The sequence below is a fragment of the Diadema setosum genome, chromosome 22 (assembly GCF_964275005.1).
Source record: "Diadema setosum chromosome 22, eeDiaSeto1, whole genome shotgun sequence".
Lineage (NCBI taxonomy): Eukaryota > Metazoa > Echinodermata > Echinoidea > Diadematoida > Diadematidae > Diadema > Diadema setosum.
Window position 1 is genome coordinate 17775079 of NC_092706.1, and position 22281 is coordinate 17797359.

Genomic DNA, 22281 nt, shown 5'->3' on the forward strand with positions numbered 1-22281 from the left:
AATTGTAAACCCGACAAAATGACTGTTCTAGTTAATGCACTTACATGCAAATTATGACAAATTTCTAATGTAATGAGTGGAAAGGTTGAGCTAGGGGAAGTTTGCTTGTGACAATTGTCTTCATATTTTCTTGTTTTAGTTTCCACACAACCCGCACACTTTTTGAAAAAATAAAAATAAATCTATTTATGGTACATATTCATGGAACATATTTGTGGTATGGAATGGTATGGTCTTTTCATATTTTGTTATTGGCATCATAAAATGAGCATGAGTACATGATGGCATCAAATGAGTGGTTCATATTATCATCATGAGAATTACTGCCATTACTATACAGTATGTCTCAGATGAAAGGAACGATAACAACAACAACAATTATTTTCAAGCACCCGGGTTAGTGCCAATCAGGAATAGAGAGTCACATGGCTATTATCTCTGTTCATTATTTGTGGTACAGTCAAACCTGTCTGGGTTACCACCTGCTTTATGCAGCCACCTCAAATGCCCCCAAAATAGGTTATGTGTTAGGGCATACATGTAGCTGCTTCCTGTCTCACATGGCCTGCTGTAGACTTTTTTTTCTCTCTCTCTCATGTGGGCAGCATTTAACACTGTGTAAAACGGTAACAAACCTGTCTGTCAGCAGACTTGTTAGCCATTCTTCCTGAGTTTCACGTAATGCCCCTTTTGTTTTTGAACCGGCCAATTTGTTATTAGAGATTAAATGAATTAGATGTGAAACATTTTGTTACGCTCAATTTCTGACATGGGTAATGTAGTCACATCTTGTGACTTTTTGTAGTCATCATGTACTGGGCACGTGATTTCAGATTAGGATGAAGTCAAATAATTGGTTGCCAACCTGTCTGTGGCACTCACCTGTCTGTAAAGGCCACCTTTTGTGTGGACTGTAAGTGGTTGCTATATGAAGATCGTATTCTGTCATCAAAGACATTTGTGCTGGACAGTTAGAATGGAGCTCTTTAGTCAAATACAACCTGTGTTGCCTTTGTCCATACACAATCAAAGGCAGCCATTATGATCTCTTGTTAATCTGTTATATCCCAAGTGTGGTTATTTCAAATACTTGATTTTTATTTGTTTTGAACCACATGCTGCTTGCTTCCAAATTCCAGTTCCAACTATATTGTTATTGGTATTTGTAGTTTACAGTTAATATCAAGCATGTTCTTTTTATAGATATTGGTCTCGTATGTGCACTGTTTCTAGTTCTCCGATACCAGCCTCAGTGAAAACTCTTGATCTTCTTTCCTGAGGCTAGTTCTTTGTACAACCACTTCAACGTGTATTTGCATAATTGTGAACACTACATTCCAGTAAAAGTCAGACATTGCTCAAATACAACTGCTTAAAACAAATATATCGTTTTGTTTTTGCTTCTGTGGAAGTAGGTCTATACTATTTTTCAGTGGCTACTGATGGCAATAAGAGGATATATGTATACAATATATAAATACATCTTTGGAAATTATTATACTATTTTTTTGTGCATAGTGACTGAAAATAATAATTGGTCGTAAGTGTTCTAGCATTTAGAACTCAGAAGATGTACATAGACTTAGATAAGAACACACAAATATTGAATTGTTTTAGTCAGTTTAATTTTGTAAAGCACTTTTAGATGGCGATAGCTTAAAAATCATTTGTAGTTTAAAAGAAAGATCCATTTTCTTGGACATATTGAAGGCTGATACAATATAATGAGTGAGAACTAATGTCTATTATTTATGTTATTGGATACTATTCTCTGCAATGAGTACGTCTCCCTGGTTTGGGAATCTGTCTACACACTAGGGGTTGTGGTTAATGTACAGTCTTCTTTAAGTAACTTTTAATATTTCACAAAATTCACATAAAATAATTCCCCAAATCAGAATAACAAAGCCTCAGAGAATTGTTGGTATTATAACTGAAAAGAAAATGATGCAATTTCCCCTAACAGTTGATAACTTGTGTAGATATCGGGTATCCTCAAAACCTGCAGTAAGAAATAGCATAATAACATTTGATACTTCCATTTGAAAGGAATGCATCAATGGTGAAAATCAGAGTGTACTCTCTTGTTCTCACTCTCAACCTCCTTAAGCTTATAATTATGTCTGCCTGACTCAGAACAGTTTGATATCAATAGAATTTTTCATGATTATATTAAGTATTCATTTTTGTTTCCCGATATCTGTTTCCAAACAGGCTCCTAACTCAAAGCCATTTGTGCTTCTTTGTGAAGCCCAGAATTTTGTTTTGTCATTCGAAAAAGTGTGTATGTTTTTTGTTTCAACCTATAACATTTCTATGCCCTGAGAAACTATTGAAGCTAATATGATGTGTGTTAATGCTCTGCCCTAAGCAAGGGCTTATGGCAAAAATCTTTGCATTTTGAAGTAAGAAATGTATTTGGTCTTTTCAGTCTGATTTATTTTTGTATCTTCATGTGAACTGATAATCGTGTAGTTACCGTGTTCATGCCACTTATCGTACGAAGACAAGTAGAGCGTAGCACAGTAAGGTGCTCATTCTAGCTTGTTGTGACTATGGTTGTGACACAAAACATATTATCTGGAAATTTGCGAGCTTGAAATTCTACAAGTCTTAAAGGTAGGGAATCCCATTTGCATGCCTTAAATGAAGAGTTGTATTAATAGAGTGGTATGTTGACGAGAGTATAATTTTAGAAACTCTCATAAAGTATTGAAAGTGGAAGGTAACATTTAGTACATTTTTATAGACCGTTAGATTTTGAATTGAATTTTTTTCGGGGCTCACCGTAAATTCCAGTACATTACTAGGCTACCTTTGCAGACCCATGCACTACATGTGTGTCCATCATGTATATTTTGTGAAGAAAGTTCATCAAAACTTACAAACATTTTGATATACACAGTATTGCCACACACTCTATATGTTACTACATCAGCTCTTATACTTTTAGATTTGTGTTTATAGATAAAAATACAGAAGACTGCAACAAAAAGGCTTAAGTGTGGCTGACACACAGAACTACTGAGTAGTTGAGTTTTGTGCATTATTCAAATTGTAGATAACTGTTGACTTCCAAATTTCTCAGTAGTGGCCTAAACAAGTCCCCCGAGGTTCATATTTAATGTTTTGCTGCATTTTGGGAGGTCTGTAAAAGATATCCCCTACCTTTAAGCACTCATAGCATTCATAGAATGTTTCAAAATCTTATATCCACATTGCTGAACATGATAATATGAAATTGCCTCCATGTTCTGATGGTAGATTTTGTGTGAATCTAACTATTATCACCTGTGAGACATCTTCACATATAACTTTGTGTGACCACTGTGTAATATAAATTGTCCTACTATTCAGACTGATGTCATTTAAATGTAACTGTTCATATTGCTTGTGATTGCAGATGGAAAGAAGGGAATATATACTCACACACATACATGTATAAGGGTGTATATATGTATGTTTGTACATACTTACATGCATACATATTCCCTATTTGCATGATAATTCTTGTGTGTATATGGAAGGAAAAGAAAACATTTTGACTCTTAAGGAAAAGGAAAGAAGTGAGCAGCTGATTTGGCACTATTCCAGCAGTGTTACATATATCAGTAGATTTTTGCATAGTGATGATTAACATAATGATCATTATCAATTATTTCTTTAACTTCCAGCCGTGTATACTGTTGCCATGTAGCCTCATTGTTGGATTCTGCTGGCCAAGCAGGGAACTACACAACTTCAGTAAATTGTATTTCATACAATGCAGGTATTACTTTTGTTTTGTTTGGTTTTGTTTTTTCAACTGAAAACAAAAGTGTTCCATTTGACCCTAATCAAAATGTTTTGCCATTGCTTTGCATGAAGCATGATCTTATCTTTTTGCCTTATAAGCAGTGTATGTCATCTTTAAGTACTATAACTTTCTTTTGAAAGTGATAAACATGTTTGCTGTGCATGTGTGGGGGAAAAACCCACAAAAACACTGCAATGGTGTCCATAATATACTTGTAAATACTTGCTTGATTTTGCTCAACACTCTTTGTTTTTGACAGTCTGAGCAAGTTAACACCAAAGGGTAGCATTTTCTTTGTGGAATTGTGTAGAATGTATTTATGAAGGCAATATACTGACTTAGTCATTTGCAGAAAAACATGTCTTGTACCTGTGATGATTTGGAGTAAGGTATGCTTTGTGTCCCATAAGAGTCAAATCAGTTGTTAGGAGAGAGAGAGAGAGAGAGAGAGGGAGAGAGGGAGAGAGGCGCAGGGTTAGATGAGATGAGAATGAGTGGACTTTTCTTTTGTCTGTGCATGCAATAGTATTATGTGTGTGTGTTCATGAGATGAAACATGACCAATTAGGCATCATGTTATAAACATGTATCAATCCCCTTCCATTCCTAATCCCAGTCCATAACTAAAAGTAAAAGGATCTGACAATGCCAGAGATTTGACATGTAAAATTCAAATCATCGGACGCTCGTATAGTGTGCGGTGGGCTTATAACAAGTCTAAACTTCCTGGGTTATATATATATATATATATATAAAAAAAAAAGCTGCGGTAAAATATTTCTTCAAACTGGAACTAAACAAGAATACGGATCTTTATAATGCATGTCGATGAACAATTACGCTAGCTCATCACTCACGGATCTCATAATCATGAAATACAGAATAGGCCTATCCCCTTTCATTCGAAAGTATACATTCCTATAACTACAACCGAACTTTGCATGCTTTGATCTTTTCTCGCTCAGAATTACTGTTCTGCAACCTCTCAAAGAAGAAGGGGTGGTGTTCGTTATTTCGCACGTTTTTCGTTAATCCGGAAATGAAATAAGTTTCTTTGTTCCGATAAGGTTTATCAATCCTAAAATGAAATGAGTTTCGCTATTCCGAAGGTTCTTTCATCCGGAAATGAATGTTCATTAATCTGAAACTGAAGTAAAGGAAAGGTTCGTTAATCTGAAAACTAAAAGAAGGTGCTTACTATAACCATCGTTAGAAATTACGACCTTTATTTCATTCTCGGGAACATTCTGAATAACGAAACTTATTTCTTTTTCGGATTGACGAACCTTCGGAATAACGAATCTTATTTCATTTTCGGATAACGAACCTTCGGAATAACGAACTGTAACCCAAGGAAAATAAACTCTAGACTTCTGCAGCTCACCTTTAACACTCACCAAAAATAAGAAAATTAGTAAAATCACATTTCGCCACTTGCAAAGTCTCTTCACTGACTTCTGCAACTCCCAGTCTCGACCCCCAAAATTCTTTTGCTGATACATCATGCTATACTGTTCGTCTTCCGTGATTATACGATTGAATCAATCATTAAGGTGTGAATTTTCTTCACTTTGTCTCCCCTACAAATGAAATTTATAAGATCGCAACTGCTTATCTATGTTGTAACAAGCATGTCGGGAAAAGGAACCACGGGACTCAAACCTGTTATCTACTGCTTTAGATGACAGGTTCAAATCCCGTGGTTCTTCTTTTCCCCGATATGTTTGTTAAATTATAGATCAGCAGTTGCGATCTTTATACATATTTTCATTTGTAGAGGGAGATAAAGTGAAAAAGTTCACACTTTAACCTGTACCCCTCTGCTTAATATTCTCTTGCTTTAAATAAATCATATTGCACAAACCAATCCTAAATCTAAGTTTTAAAAACGGGCACATAAACCATGTACCAAAACACTAATGGGTGCGTGGTTCGAAGAGAACAGAAGACGGACCCGTCGTCATACTAGTTTGTGGATGGATTTAAACTCAAGATGTCGCCATGTATAGGCTGTAGAATCCAGTAAGTAGCGCTTTTAGCTTGTGAATATCCTATGGAGGTCACAGAGAACAGAAAAGCAAGCTTATTCGCCCACAGTGGTCTAATTATTCTATCAAGACAATATAAAGAAGCATATACCTCGCTAAACGTTGATCAAGGCATTGGCCATGTATCCAGGCAGACGTATCACGGAGGTGTCTGCCTCTTGTTTTTTTTTTTTTTTTTTAACCACAGTATACTTACTTCGATCTTTCCCAAATAACCGTTATGTGTTAGCCATCATAAATGCAGAAAGACTGTGAAATCACTCGCTAAAATTAATGTTAGAGGAAATCGGATAATCCGTTCAAAACTTAAGAAGTTTTTAGTTGATTACATGTGTTATCCTCTATAGATGTAAATATACAATTCATGATGTCATGTGTAGAAAGAAAAAACTTTTCAGCAAAAAGTACACATTTCATTGGCTTGTTGCTGATGATGCAAAGGCAAAACAATGCCTTCTGACTTGATATGGAGGAAATTATAAAATGCGGCAGAGTGCCGTCTGCCGCTGCACTCGGTTGCGCGGTCGCCCCTTGCATCACCGTTTTCCGATTTATACAGAATCAAATAAGTAGGGAGGAGTGCATGGAATATCAAACCCCACGTATAAACGTAAAACATATAAGGCCTGACAAAATTAATTATTTCAGACCTTCTGATGAAGACCAGGGAGGTGGTTAAACCATTCCCGTATGATGCCATCAGATGAGATCAAACAAGTTCCCATCAAGCTGAGGTGTACTGGTCCAACAGAGACGAGCACGGACTTTCCAACGACTTTTCAATCTTCAAAGGAAAATAAAGATTGGTATTAAACCGCAGTTAAATCAGAAATTTGAACCAGCTTCCAGTCAAGTCGGGAAGGGGAAATTCCGTGGATTCGACAGCGACATTGATTGGTCAAGAGTCAGGAAAGTAAGGAAGACAGTGGTCAAAGCAGTCATTAAAAGCGTCATTTTGTGAGAAAGCAGATTTCGCCGCCAAAAAACTCTAAAAGTCATTTAACGTTCCATCAACCGGCCTAGAGATGCAATCTGTTGCAGTACCAGTTTTGTTAACTTCTCATTTTCATTATATCCCTCACGATAACAGAATTTCTTTCTTGTTTCTTGATAAGATAACCTACAAAGCATAATGGAAGCGTTTTATTCGCCAGATAGGCCTATAGAGGGGAAACATCCAGCTAGTATTAAGAATCGAGATCAGGTGGTATAGCGACAATGGCCCACAGCTCAATAGGTAAACCCCTAGAGGACATTGAGAATGGACTTATTCGTCTCTCATAGCATTGTCGTGCTAAGGCTGTGGCAGTGTGCATTACTAAACTTGTTCGAACAGGAACATCAGTATTTAAAAAGATAGACGGGCAGACAAGACCCGAGCATGATGCCGAGAAAGCCCTATTTCATCTTCAAGCAACACCCAATTAGAGTTTCCCTCCCCAGCATGCCGAAACGAACGAAAATAAAATACATTACCCATCCTGCATGGAGATACGAGTCTACCAACAAAAATGACCGACTCCAACTGACGAAAGAATGGGGCAGAAAAAATACCGGGGTCATCCCACTTGACCGACATCCACGAGTCATACAGCCCACAAGTTCGACATTGAAAACAGGTCCATGAGTCATACAGCTGACGAGTCATACAGCCCATGAGTTCGATACTAGGTAAAAGCAGCCCACGAGTTCGATAGATACAACACGAGGCTTTAAACAAATGTGTCGGTCTCGTGGGCCTTGTTAGCTAAGTGTCGAACTAATGTGCTGTATGACTCGTGAGCTGTATTTATAACTCATGGGCTGTATGACTTGTGAGCTGTATGACTCGTGAGCTGTATGACTCGTGGGTGTCGGTCTCGTGACGTGCACCTAAAATATCTGCATGCAGACACGTTGATCATACCGCCATCTGCCCCTCAAAGTTTAGAATACTAGTACTGTACCAGTGAAATCACACAAGAGGTTAATACCCCGAGAATAGTGTATACATGAGTTATGATGATAAAGGCCAAAAAACAAAACAAAACAAAACAAACCATCCAAAAAGCTAAGGAGATTTTAATGTCCTGAAATCTAGGAAGCAAAACAAAGAAGATCACGCAAACCATGCCAGGAAGTGACGACCATAATTCACTATGATAACCAGATTGAGACATGGATCAGTCACAAACTAACAACCGCACATCTAAAATAGAGCACATTTAAGAAAGCAATTGTAGAAGGAATACATGCATTTGGTGTTTGAAAGAAGGGAAGTATAGGCCCTATATTTATAAAAAGGCGTATTATAGGCGGTGGCACAACATTTTGCTCCTGCAACAATACTGTTCCGATCTTATTGTCCCCAAGGACTTAGGGTTAGAGTTGTGATAGGGTTTTAGGTGTAGTTTTATGTGAGGATTAGGATTGGGGTTAGGTTTATGTTTGGGGTAGACTTAATGTTTGACATAGCGCGCAGATATTTCATGGGAGCAAATGTCGCAGGAGCAAATGTCATGGAACCATTATAAGCACACCTTTTGTACTGAAGAAGAGTCTCTGTCACTGGGTCTCTACTCTCTATACGATAATGTGCATGCTGCCCTCTACGATTTATATTTTTGACAATTTTTCTGAACATCACTGCATGCTTCTGTGGGGTTAGGTGTGAATTGTCATTTTTCTTGTTATCTAGTCCACATTGACCTGAACACAGGTGATCTTTTAATGCATTTACTGACGTGAATTTATCAAAATACAAAAGCAAAATAATTCTTGTGGCCGTTTAAAGGATGATAGATATTTCCAGAGGGAGGTAATGTTTATGTTTGCAGACAGAACAGCTCCTTCTGACGCCAGATGGCCACCATCATTATATTGTTACATCAATATTTACCTATAGCAAGTTATTTTGCTCATAAATATTATTTTCATAACCATTAAAATCAATTATATAATAATAATGAAGAAATTTTAATTTATTTAAGCAAATAAGATTATCAAAAATATTTTTTGGGATATAACAGTATATAAATAATATTTGATCACTGCAGAGGGGTGACTAATAAAGTTGGCAATCGATGAAATACTGCCTGCGATGTGGACATGGCGACGCTTCGACTGGAGTCCGTGACCATTATTTTTGCCTTAAAAATAATCCTTTTTGGTAAGTATTCTACAAGTGCGTGTGTTTTTCCGTTTATTTGTATTTTTTGATAATGTCAGTCCATGGAGAGTAGTTGTTTTGTCTTGATCGTGAAAATGATAGTTGTTTTTACGAACATTGTTTGTTGCATGCATTTGTACATTGCTGTGGTATACAGCTGAAGTTCTAACAGTACCGTACTACTGGCTCGATGCAGGTGAAACGCACCGTATCGTAGGCCGTGGCTGCCCGCTACAAAAGTTATTCATTACGGCGACGCCACACAGCTAGAGCTGCTGCTGCGCTGCTGCTGCTATGTCTACGAGCTACGGCTCCGCTTTGCGCTGATGAGAACAAATTCCCCCCTCTTTCTTTAACTTTGGTTTTGCAGTGTACAACAAATGACTTCTGTCACCCCTTAGCATGACACAGTTGTCGGAGGTGGTCTATTAGTTATTCAGAATAGGGCCTACTGTCACTGTGTAGCTATGTGCATGTTATTGTAATTCAGTTGGTTTGTGATGTTCTGCATTTGTGCGAGTGCTTGTGTGGAAGATGAGAAAAATGGTGTTACTGTGTTAGGTCACCTGTGTGGAAACCACAAAGAATCAGGAGAGGAGTGCATGATATGATGCTTTAGTACTCTGTGATAACTAAAAATGCTCGTACACCTTTTTGTCTAATTATTTATATTATTTTTTAGTTTTGGTTACCGAAAAATGGGTGAAGTACATGTAATTTTTAGTGCTTTATGCATACTGTACACTGTATACCCGTGCAAGATGATTTTTATTGTGTTTTATAGCAATGCTTGTCATCTTAACACAGCAGTAATTAATTAATGGTAATGCATCAGCCATCAAATACAGTGTAAATCCTGTGATTACATTGTATGTATTACTTTTTTTTCTCTCTCTCTCGGGTTTAATACAGTACCAAACAGTAGAGTAACTGCGTCAGTAAGCGGCCGTGCAGCCGTTCGCGGCAGGTACAACATACACGGTAATATACAGCTAAACACAGCATTGCACTGTTACATGCACACTACACATATACTAACACACTAGCAATCAACAAAAACCAACCGATAAAATGGGCACGATCTCTGACGAAAGTGAAATTTTCTCACCTAAATGACAACATACAAATGTATCGCATCCAAAATGAAATTTTCGGTACTTCTTAACATAACAGTTAAGAAACAATGGTCCAAGAAACTGGATTTTTTTCCATTTTCTCGATGTTCATGGATTTTGAAAACATATCCTCACGTAAAATAGAATTTTCGCGAGCCGATGTGGGCCGCCATTTTTTTCAGAAAATGGATGTTACCATCGAAAAAAATGAGAAAAACACGAGAAAGACATCAACAACACCGCCAGAAGTGCGATCTTGTTTGCGGCCAATGCATGTGCGCACGCTATTTTCACGTGCTTTCGCAATGGGAATTGGCGCTTATGCAATGTACGCGAGACATGTGAAGGCGTTCAGCTAAAGATCGCGGAGCACGCGCGTATTGCATAGGGATTTCTCTCTCTCTCTCTTCTTTCGATCTTTAAAATAACAACATAGGGATTGTACATCGTGCCGCAAGCAGAAATACTACGTCGCATATCGCCCTTATCGGCGAAAATTGTGCCGGGTTTTGCTCTGGTAAATCATGAAAACTGCGTTGGTCAATGGTAAATTTCTTTCATGAAAACAATTGCGTTAATGAATAATCTTGTCTATGACATATGAAATGGTTGAAAATAATTTGCCTGATTTGTTTACAAGTTGGAAAAACTCTTAACAATGCTTAAACTGCCGCAAACGGGATATTTTACTCTATACTGTAAAAGTGGGTATTTTTGTAGACAGTACCAAACAGTAGAAGTCTATACTGTAAAACTGGATATTTTCGCAGGAGTCATTTTTTCTTTACGCTGGGCTGGGTAAGATGAATTTTGTGTGTTTTTTTATTCTGTGGAACCAAGACTTCTGATAGTGGTATGTAGACAGTCTACAGCTACATGTCACGTAACTAGCAAATATATGGGCATGCTTTTTACTTTCATACTATCTTTTGGTTGCGTGAAATGGGCAAACAATTTCAACACTGCAAAAATTTCCGCTTTTACAGTAATGCTATGATGCACTGCTACATGTTACTCGAGTGGTGTTGGCGCTGTGCAGCAGTGCATTTCATGTACTGTACAGTGGGTACAAATGTGTAATGTGCAGCTCAGCAGCATGCAGCAGCAGCACCAGTACCACTGTGCTATGCATAATCAGTTCACAACCGAAAATAACTAATCACAGGGCAGGTTTATGGTATTGTGTCTGAACAATTGCACTTAAAGGTCCAGTTTACCTTTGGGAGCAGTGATTTCAAAAATGTTCAAGATATCACATTTGATGCATACGTGTAGATCTGTTGTATCATAAAACATCCTACCATATGAAATATTTGCAATAAAACCTAAAATATAAGGAGATATCAGGGTTTTTCTCAGTAAACCGTAACTGTATACGGTTTAGTCTGGAAACATTTTTATTATAACTATTGTTCACATTTTGTGTATTTAACAACACTTAACATCGATTATACGGATTCAAATTTTGACAGTGGTTGTTTCTATCCCTAACTCACATTTTAGAACTATTTTAAAGCACTAATGCTTTCATCTGCAAATGGTAAATTATGCCTTTAACATCAGAGATAGCATGCTGCCCGGCAGTTTATATCTTTTACCATGCATTTTCACATTTTGCACATACCGTACCGGTATTATAAAATGGCCATGATTTTCATTGTACAAAACTTACTCCTTTGAGGCACTGGTAAAATAATTATGATCCAAATTGAAAAATAACATGAAAAACGTATCAAATGAAAGAAGATATTTTATGCTATATTTTCACTTGAACAGAATTCCAGTCAGTGATTAAAGTCTAGAAAATGTAGAATAAAAAGTTTACAGGGTGACAACTCTGAGGTTTTGTGTTTTGTTGATGTCCTTTTTGACTTACACATGTATGTCATACATCTGTACGGTAAGCACTTTCGATCATGCTGAACAGGATTGTGCAATTGTCTTTTAATTTTTTTTTTTGTGGATTACCCCCAATCACACTGTAATTACACTCCGATTGTACTGCTGTTGAACCCAGCAAACCCTATAGGCTTGATGTTGTGTGTTTTCTTACTTAACTACATGTACAACACATTGTGTACCGGTACATGCCTTGCAATTTTGTGACTATATGTGGAGCAAATTTCAGTGCTACCACGATGAATCCAAGTATGAATATACAGGGGCAATGGGCAACACATGCAATAATGAACGTACATCCCATGCTACGTAACTTGATGTACGTACAAATACATAATTTTAGGTGCTAGAGACGGCACTCACAGCTTATGCATGCGATTATAGCTTTCAAGCTGTGTTGTACAAAATGCACTACATGTACGAGACTTGCCTTTGCATCAGGAGATCTTGAACCTTGGCAATGTATGCACAAATTAATGCTCGCCTCTGCTAACCTGTGCTCTCGGCTAACTGTAAAAAGAAATGCGCCCATTTCATGCACTTCTGGAATGGGAAACCTTTATTAGCATTGTGCAGCAAAAATTTTGAAATAATTCCATAATTGCCAAATCGCGGCAATTGTCAAGCATCCTATGTGGACTAAAAGTCATAATAAAATCATAACATTTTTAGAGAAAATGTATTGATTATGTAATGATAATGATAATTATTACTATTATTATTATACTACATTATACACATCAGACAGAGTTGAATTGGCATTAGGATCGTTATCTTGGGTCACTAAAATTTGGCAATCATGATAGCTGTGTGCAACTGTACATTTCAAGAAAACAAGGCGGCACTACAAAATGCAGTAACTTGGTTTACTTAGTACCCCAGGTTAGGGCTTGCAGCATCATACATGTACTGTATACATGTAGCACTGTAAAAGTAGATATTTTCACGTGAGTAATTTTTCGCGCTCAGCTGGGTATCAAAGATGAATTTCACATGTTTTTAATTTTGTGGAATCTGAGCATTAACTGCTGGAACGTACATGTACATGGATGTCATGCAAAAATATTTGCATGAGGCACTTTTATTTTCATGTTAGCTTCTACAGTAGTTGCATGAAATGCGCAAAATTTCCACTTTTACAGTACATCATATCTTTCATGAGGATTTTATTTTTGTGAATTTTGTGAGTCAGGTGCTGATCACTAATTTAAAAACTCATGAGAATACTGACTCTGATCCCAACACAAATGTGATGTGCACACATAATTTCTCCATTCGCAGTCGCAGATTTAACCACTAGCAAAATTTGTGAAATATTAGACTCGCTAGATATATGGCATGTACAGTATGTGCAAGCTGATCTGTCTACCAATAAGGAATATTTATAATAAGTTCCTCTTAAAGTATATCACACAGCCTAACTACTTTATCTGTATGTTGAGCAGGACACATTTCTCATCAGATACACTGTATACATTGTATGTATAAACTAAGATACTGTAAAAATTCATCTTACTGGAGAAAGAAGATTTATAAATATGGATGAGGTGTAGCCTGTTCCCATTCATGGAAACTGCATGTACATGTAGGAAAGAATCCTATATCTTACAAGTAGGATTCAAAGCTGAACCATCCATCATGTGGTCCACCAGCATGATGGCACTCACTTTGGCCTACCACAATACAACTTGCACCCCAAACTAAAACACTTTGCAAAACACATTGCAAAACAACCACCCATACATTGTAATTATGATGCATTCGAAATTAATTGTGCTGCCTACATTAAAACGTACAATTGTACATTTTTAGTATTGTTTATATCTGTAGCTGTAAGGACAAATGATGCAACAAAGAGATTACTTCTTGTTTTTGTTCTATGTTTGGTAAATTATACCATTTTTTTAGAGACTTTATAAAACCAAGCTTTCCTGTCAAAACTTTTCATATGTATGTTATATTTACAGGTGTATTTTTTTTTTTTTTTTTTTACTAATGCACAAGTATGTGATACGTGTACAGCAATGTATGTAACATTGGCTTGTTGGTGATATCAAAGTGTGTAAAAGGATTTATGTAATATCACTCACTCATGTGACATACCAGTGTCATTGCAGCAATATTGAAATGCAAGAAGTAGGTGGATTCTGTGATGCATGAATTGTTCCAACAAGGAGCGATATATTTCAAATTTACATTGTAACTTCCAAGTAATGAAACAAAATGATTAGGGGCATATTGACAAGACTGAATGATAATTAAATATATGCATGGCTAAAAGGTGGGAGTGTAGGTAATTAAATTGGTACATACAGTATTCTGAATGGATATAAAATTTGTTTTTATTTGCTGTTTATACCAAGATTGAGTCAGTGATGTGAACAAAGCGGTAAATGCGTGCTTAGTACTGGATGTGCTGTCTTGTTCAAAGTTCAACTCTTTTTCACTTCGACAAGTCACAAATACACAGTATTCATTTACAGTGTTTAATTTCTCAGTGAAAATAGTTTTTAAATTTGCTAAGTACACTGTGTAGAGTCTTACGTACAGAAGATTTTTGTCTGAGTTGCAGATCGTCCAAAAATATTTTATGATGTGTTTCTCTCACAAAAGATGGATTACAATGTTTTTTGTAAATAGAATATTTGTCAATATTATGGATGGGTTTCCATTAATGTACAAATTGTGCATGGATTTGAAAGTTTGGCACAGTTCTACTCAATTGGATTTTTGCCCTGGGTAGTCTTATACCTATCATCTGTGCAGTACTTTGTACATGTAGTACATGTACAAATATTTCATTATTTTCATTTCAATTATTTCAACTTGTTGTGAAAGAGCCTGTGTGTACCATCATCACTACCTGTGCCAGGCATAGTTCTGGCTGAAGTGCTCTATCCCTTAGCGTATATTGTGTTGTAGAGCCTCGTTTGTTAGGTTAGGGTACATGTAGTGACGCAGTATGAGGAGGACAGGTGTTCCGCAACAGAGCATGAAGCAAATCCTGGTTGAGTGATGCTAGGAGGGAAAAGTGGGACAACAGGAAGTGTGGGGAAGGGGATACGAGCAGAACAGGAAAAGGGGGAGATCTGTGGGCCATCCATCCTGGGGTCAAAGGCAAAGCTGTGTGGTGATGTGAGCTTTTTGTCACCCATTAGTTCCACCAAGGAGGTATGGTTCCACCAGGAACAGAGAGAGTGTCCGGCAGGCCAGGCTCATTCAGTGAGCCCAGTCCTGAAAAAAATGAATTCATACCAGATCATACAGGTTGCATAGCCTGATAAAGAGATGATAAAAAAAGGGAAATTCATTTTAGATCTGTACTCCAAGCCCATTATGAATGTGTCATTGGTAGGCTGTTACAATACCTTCATACCGGTACTTTTAGGAGACCACAAAAACACAATGCATTTCAGCTAAAGAGGTACAGCCAGCTGCTTCATGTATTTAGTATCGCAATGATTTGGTTCTTCCAAGTTAGATACTGCTAGCAGTCATTCCCTGGAATTATTGATCAACAATATATACTGTCGAACAATACCATTTTGAATGTGAGTGGTGAATAACTTTACTTTATGTGTTTGAATGAAAGTGTACGGTTGTATGATGTCCCAATGTCTTCAACTGATTAAATTTGCCATGCTCTATTTCTCAAGAATATTATGTAATTATAGATTTGGTAGCAGGATTAAAAAATACAGATTAGAAGTATCATGTGTTTGATATCAGCAATGAATTGTGTGTACAGCTGTATGTTAAGATCCAGAAACTGCATTGTTAGCTTGTATGCCTTGGTTACAGTAGACAATTAATATACAAAGTTACATTTTAGGTATCAAGCAGCAGGTGAACATGAAGTAAGCAAGTTGCAAAGGAACTAAGCAACACACAATCTTGTCCCATGTGCAGCGGTTCCTTACAGTAGCAAACCTCATGTCTCAAATCATATCTTGTTTCCATTTCTGAACTTCCAGCATCTTTAAAAAAAAGTAATAAATGATTACAGTCTAAAACCTTATCAAATGAACTGTTGTTGTTGTTGTTGTTTTTTTTTTTTCAAGATGACAAGCTGAACAACCTCGATATCTTATGCAATGAAAATCTGATGTCTTGGTCAAGCACTTTCCATGACCAAATAGAAAGTACTGTCTTCTTTATATCCCATAACCATACAATGTATGTAATGTTGACTCTGTGAAATGGATGAAAATGCATACAGACTTTAACGACGCCACAAGAATCGAGCAAGTCTCTGTAGTTTTATGATTATTATGAGAAGAAAAATGATTCTGCAGTAAGTTACTAAGGAGCTGATTTATTCTTAGCCCAGAGTTGTGATAATAGAATCATCAACAATTATATTTTGCGATATAAATTAATCTCTCTTCCCACCTCCCTGATCAATCCAGTCCCACACCTATTCACTGTACATTCATTTTCTTGCGAGTTGCCTGTAACTCATTTTGTTTTTTTCACAAGCCCAAAAGATGCATTGTTGTTAGTGCAGTGCATACATGTACAATTATGTACATATTTGTCTACTATTGATTTAATTTTTCACTTTAGCAGCTGCATTGGGCAGTATTGACATATGCAAAGTTGAAACATATTGTAAGCAAAATCTTAGATTACAGTTTCCAAATTAGTACTTGCATAATTTTTGTTTTCCATTGACCAGTTGAAAATATGTTGAGTAATGATCCTGGTTGAAAACAGAAGCAACCTGACCTCTCACCTAAACATTTCTGTGTGCGATTCTACATCCTTCCATTCTACGATGCTGGCATTTCAATCATGACAGGAAACAGGTGCCGCTCCTAGTCATCTCTTGTTAGACCCTGAGGGGGATATATGGCAAGGCACATGTGTCCTCTTATGAACTGGATGTCTGCATTGTCTATGAACCCTTTCACACTCAAATTAAGAGTGGTCTCCCTAGGAATCAACTCAGGGATTTAGTAGAAGTATGCAAGGGCAAGTTTAGACACTTCCTTCCACCCAGTGCTCCCTCAGCTACTTTTGTATCCTGACAAGAATGTAGGATTACCTCTTTTAGTGTCTCTGTATGTAACCTCTAAAGGAAGAGATTTGCTGCCTAGATTACAAGGTACACTGTATGCCAGTCATATTTAATTAATGATGTCAGAGAAGAGTTTGTTGCCCAATAGAGTCATGGTGCTATCAATTTTAAATCAAATCAGAGATAATTGAATGGCATTACTTTATTTTTCATGACATCATGAAGAAAAGATGAATGATATTGAATAATCAGCTGTATTGTCTTGACAGTTTTTGTCCTTTGATCATCAAATTATTAGCATGATTTGTAGTCACAATCAAGTGATCATTTCCCTTAGTATGGTATTAATTCTCCAAGACACAGAGCCCCTGAAATATTTCCAAATACTCTCAAGCAGAGAGCTCTTGAAATCTGTGTTTGTTTGTTTGTTTGTTTTTTTGGCTGTAATCCTGGTAATCATGTACAGGATGTACCGATTATCATTGAGTCATACAGGTGAATGTCTGTACCACTTTCATGTACAAACCACAGACTGAAGTCCTTGCTTAAGATTTAGTGTCACTTTGCTGAAGGAAGAGCCACTCATGACAAACTGTGCCAGCTGTAATCAGTGCTGTTTATTACTGATCAGTTGAGCACGGTTAATGTCATACACGTATGAAAATCTTAGGGTTTTGGTAATTCAGACAGCATGTCAATCTCATTACTAGTTCTGAAAAATAGAAATATGACTGATATCAGAGAAGATGATACAAAGTATAGTACATTTAGGAAAGGCTCTGAACAAGCAGCTCACGCAGCAGGTATTCTTCAAAACCTCGAGTGTGTCTGAAATCTTTCTACAAAGTAGTTGTGAACTTGTGATGGGAAAGAAAGTTGTGAAAATCTGGCTGTAATACCTTCTTCAGGGATAAGATTTGTACAGGTTTCGGTGTTACTACTGTGTATCATAGCACCAATACTTGAGTATTATACAAATAATGAATGTTTATGAGTGCAATATTTCATGAGGTGAATTGAATTACAAGCTTTATTTCACCGCAAAATTTTAAATGAAATACTCGAATTGATTTAGAATAGTTTAGGAAAGAATTCATTATTATTAACATGTATTTCTAGTTTCTTCGTAATTCGCAAATTGAAAGGAAATGAAAATTAGGCCCTCTTAAAAACCTAATTTTTTCTACAATGTGCACATTTCTGCATGTTAATTTGCTATCTGTTAATAAGGGGATATTTTGATCTTTCAAATAAAGTACTCCGTTAAAGCGTGTTCCAGCGTGTTTTTAAACTATTTGCTGTTAAAATTGTGAGTTTTACACTGCATTTTGATTTGCTGCTCCAATTCAAGGTACACAAATTCATTGTTGCCATCACATTGAAAGAGAGAGCGAATTGCAGTAGGAGCAAATATTTCTAGATGTGAGAGCGCTAGTCCCGATTATTGATGCTCTCTTTTGTCAAAGCACATGGGTAACACATGTAGTTGAACGCATAATTTCTCGGCGGTGCCGCGCATGACTTCAAAGGAGAGCTTTAGTTGCCTCTCCTTCTGTAGCACCTCCCTGGGTAAATGGAGCCACAATTGCACGGATGATGACATCATAGTGAAATGGGCCGAATGATCAATGTCAAGCAACCAATCAAATGACAAGGATCTCTTCAGGTATTATATAATGTTAAATATTTGAAATGTGTACAATAGTCTTACTAGAAGCCATTTCTAGAAGAAATCATCACCTTGATGGTTTATTGAGAAATTAGTAGTATCTCTTTATATTTGCAGCTTTATTGCAAAATTTCTGTACAGGTGTTTTGTGATACAGCGGAACTACATGTATACAACCTACATACATTGTATGCATCAAATGTGATAATTTGAAATTTTTTAAAATCACTGCTCTCAATGTTATATAGTGGCTTTGATATGCAAGAAAAATGAACTTGATGCATACTATTGTACTTCAGGCATACAATGATGTACAATGTTTCCGAGTAAACTCCTATCCAAATCACACTTATTGATAGTCCCACTCAATATTATATATATATATATATATATATATATATATATATATATATATATATATATATATATATATATATATATATATACACACATGTATATATAGACATGAAAGAGAAAAATAAAAGTACTTTCTGCTGGTCGGATACTGAAAAACAGGTACATTGTGTGTACATACTTAGGTTTGAGAAAAGGTACATGTACAGTGTAGGTATTTTGAATTTGGTAGCGATAGATTTTGTTTTGTTGCACTGTATTTGAAATCAGTAATTAAGTAGCTATGGTGTATGTGCACGCTATAGTGATTGCTGTTCTTGATACAAATGTGTACTTTTACTACAGGATACTGAGAGAGAGTGATACAGTTTTACATTCAGATGTCACAGCGCTCTGGGACAACAAGTGGTGGTATTTGGATGTGACTATCCCTGTGGTGTCCAGTGTAATAGCCATCCAGAGTACATGTAATAGCCATCAGTGCCACTCTGTCTTGATATAACCTAGTGAATGGGGCAGGGGAAGTGATGCACATAGGAAATGAGGGGCTGGGAGCTGCTCAATTAGCACTGTCCTTACCCAGCCACATTAACACGGCTCCAGTGAACAGACTCAATGGTAAGGCTTCGTGCTCAAAACAGCCGCCTTGCAGTCTGACTTAATGTCAGTTTCGGCTCGTGGCGCCATGAGAAGAGCCCAATCCAATGGGCATGTCTGACCTGCTTCCCTGCAATTAGATGAATTTTTAGTGACTGCTCATTGTATGCTAGAATTTCAAGCACATTGTCTGTCTGCAGGGCAACACAATGATTTCAGTCTTTTAAGTAAGTGGAAATGAGAAACCAATGGTGTGCACTGAACTGTAATTATCTCCTGGGAGTTCATTCAATTATTTTGTTCCAAAATAGGGGTGACTATTTCTTATTTTTCATCTTCTACCTAGGAGGTACAGACTGTATATTAAAGAATTTCATCACAATCCATCATCAAAATGAGATAAATGTCTTCTGCTGCATCATCCAAATATTTATTTATTTATTATTTTTTATATATTTTTTTTTTTTTAGGAGTGGACCTTGTGAGGGCCATTCACACTGCCAGTAGAAAATTGTGATCATATGACAAAAATTGTGACATTTTGGTGAAAGTTGCTTGGAAACTTTGCCAAAAAGCCACTCGAAACATTGCCAAAACAATTACAAAGGGGAGTGTGATATTTGAAACTGAAGATGAAGTTTGCAGTCACAGGCCTGATTTGTGGCATTTCTTCTATAGTATTACTGTTTTGTTCGTGCAGCAATGCCATAAAATTCACTTTTTGTTTCTCCATAGAATATAGACATGTATATAAGGTGAAGCGGGCTTGGCCTCGTATGTTGTAGGTGCTGCATAGTGAACATTACTGTGCACAACGTCTGCGAGTCATTCCTCCGTCACACACATATTACAGTTCCTATTTGGGAAATTGTATTTTACACATCATTTTGACAGAGTGTATCAAACCAACTCCCAATGTACAAATTACAAGTAATGATATTATATACAATTTATGTTTGTTAATCTGTGCTCAGGTACATTAAATGTGGGCATCATTCATAAGTGTACTAAGACAGCTGTATGCGAATTATGACCCGAAGAACACCATGTGCTTCATACATTGTAAATGTACAATAGAATTCAAATAATCATGACTAAATGTTTCTGAGAGTTTATGGCAATATGCTGCATTTGTTATGGCTAATTTAAAATGACTATTTTTCAGGGTTGATTTTTATACACATTTTAAAAATTTTGTAGGATGTACACTGTATCTGTACAGCCAAAGGGGTGAGGCTGTGGCTCGCTCCCTTTACCTTGTACATAAAATACATTGTAGGCCTACATGTGTGCTAGTGGATCCATGATATCATTTATCAAATGTTTGTTGACATTTACAGCCCATTAGACACACAAATTTGCTGAATGAATGCATTCATACCACTCTCTACAGGATGACTACTGGTATTTTTGTGATGTCTTCAGTCTCGCCAGCTCAGACCTAGGCCGCCCGTAAAATTGTCTCCCCTCTTCGCCTGGGTGGCTGCTATGAATGCTGATTGGTTCTAAGAGCCCTCACCATTGAAATATGTATTTCATTGTTCCTTTTGTATTCCACTGTACATAGGGAGACTCTGTGTTTATGCACCAATCTGTTTTCTTTTTGATACTGTGAACAACATTTCTGATGAAACCTGACATATATGAAGGTGCATGTGATCATGTAATGACATTTTATTGACTAATGACTGAAAATGATAAAGAGAACACACATGATAGTGCTTTCAACTGTTATTATGCAGAATATCGATCCTATGTCCCAGTAAGAATCATATGTGGGCAGTAATTCTCTTGAATTATATTTTTCCAACCATGTACTTGTAGGCATTTGAACAGAAAAAAACAACAACAGCAACTTAGTGATACTTGTCAGACACTGTTCGAATAATTAGAACATTGCTGCTCATGAGCTGAATAGAAAACAGCAGGTCATGCAGCGCAAATAGTTTTCTGCAGCTTAAGTAAAAATATGTACATGTACACTTCACAGACTCTGTTGTCTCTACACATGTGTGCTGTACATTTGTAGATACACTTGTACACAAATGTAGGAGTGCAGTGCCCAGCAAAACAGATTTATAGTTTAAAATGTACTGCCATGCCATATTCCAGTTGAGTTTAATAGACAAAAATCACACAAGCAGAATTGGTATACATATCACATATGAGATACAAGTATCTATATAAGAAAGTGACGATATAAAGTTTGGGAATAGATTCTGCCATGATACAGTGTACTTGTCACTGCAACAATATGCATCTGTATGCAAATTGAATGGAGATAAAGATGTCCTACAATCTGCTTGAACATGGAAATCAGTTGTACTTAGATTGAGTATTTTTTTTTTTTAATCCTATACACATGTATGAAAGCAACCAATAAAATATATAAAAAAAAATAAAATTAATCACAAGATGATATGTATAACAATTTGTATTGCTCAAAATTAATCAAATATGATTAACAAACATAAACCATGAAGGCCTTAAAAAAGTACCGGTAATGTGCTAGTAGTGCTTGTAATAGGCCATTTTCGTAATTAATGTATTTAAATTTATGGATGTTTCATTCCCGGGAACAAAGAAGTGAACTATTCCATTAACCTGCTCTTCTTGAAATGAAATTCAATTCCTG

At 36.6% G+C, this 22281-nt stretch overlaps 1 protein-coding gene across 1 annotated transcript in view; it reads left to right on the top strand.

Annotated features, from left to right (window-relative positions):
* Window positions 1–8916: 8916 nt before the first annotated feature.
* Window positions 8917–22281, top strand: part of LOC140245369 (activin receptor type-1-like) — a 55461-nt gene continuing 42096 nt past the window's right edge. Inside the window, exon 1 of the mRNA XM_072324944.1 lies at window positions 8917–8992. Coding sequence (XP_072181045.1) covers window positions 8932–8992 — 61 coding nt within the window. The 5' untranslated portion in view covers window positions 8917–8931. The remainder of the gene's footprint in view (window positions 8993–22281) is intronic.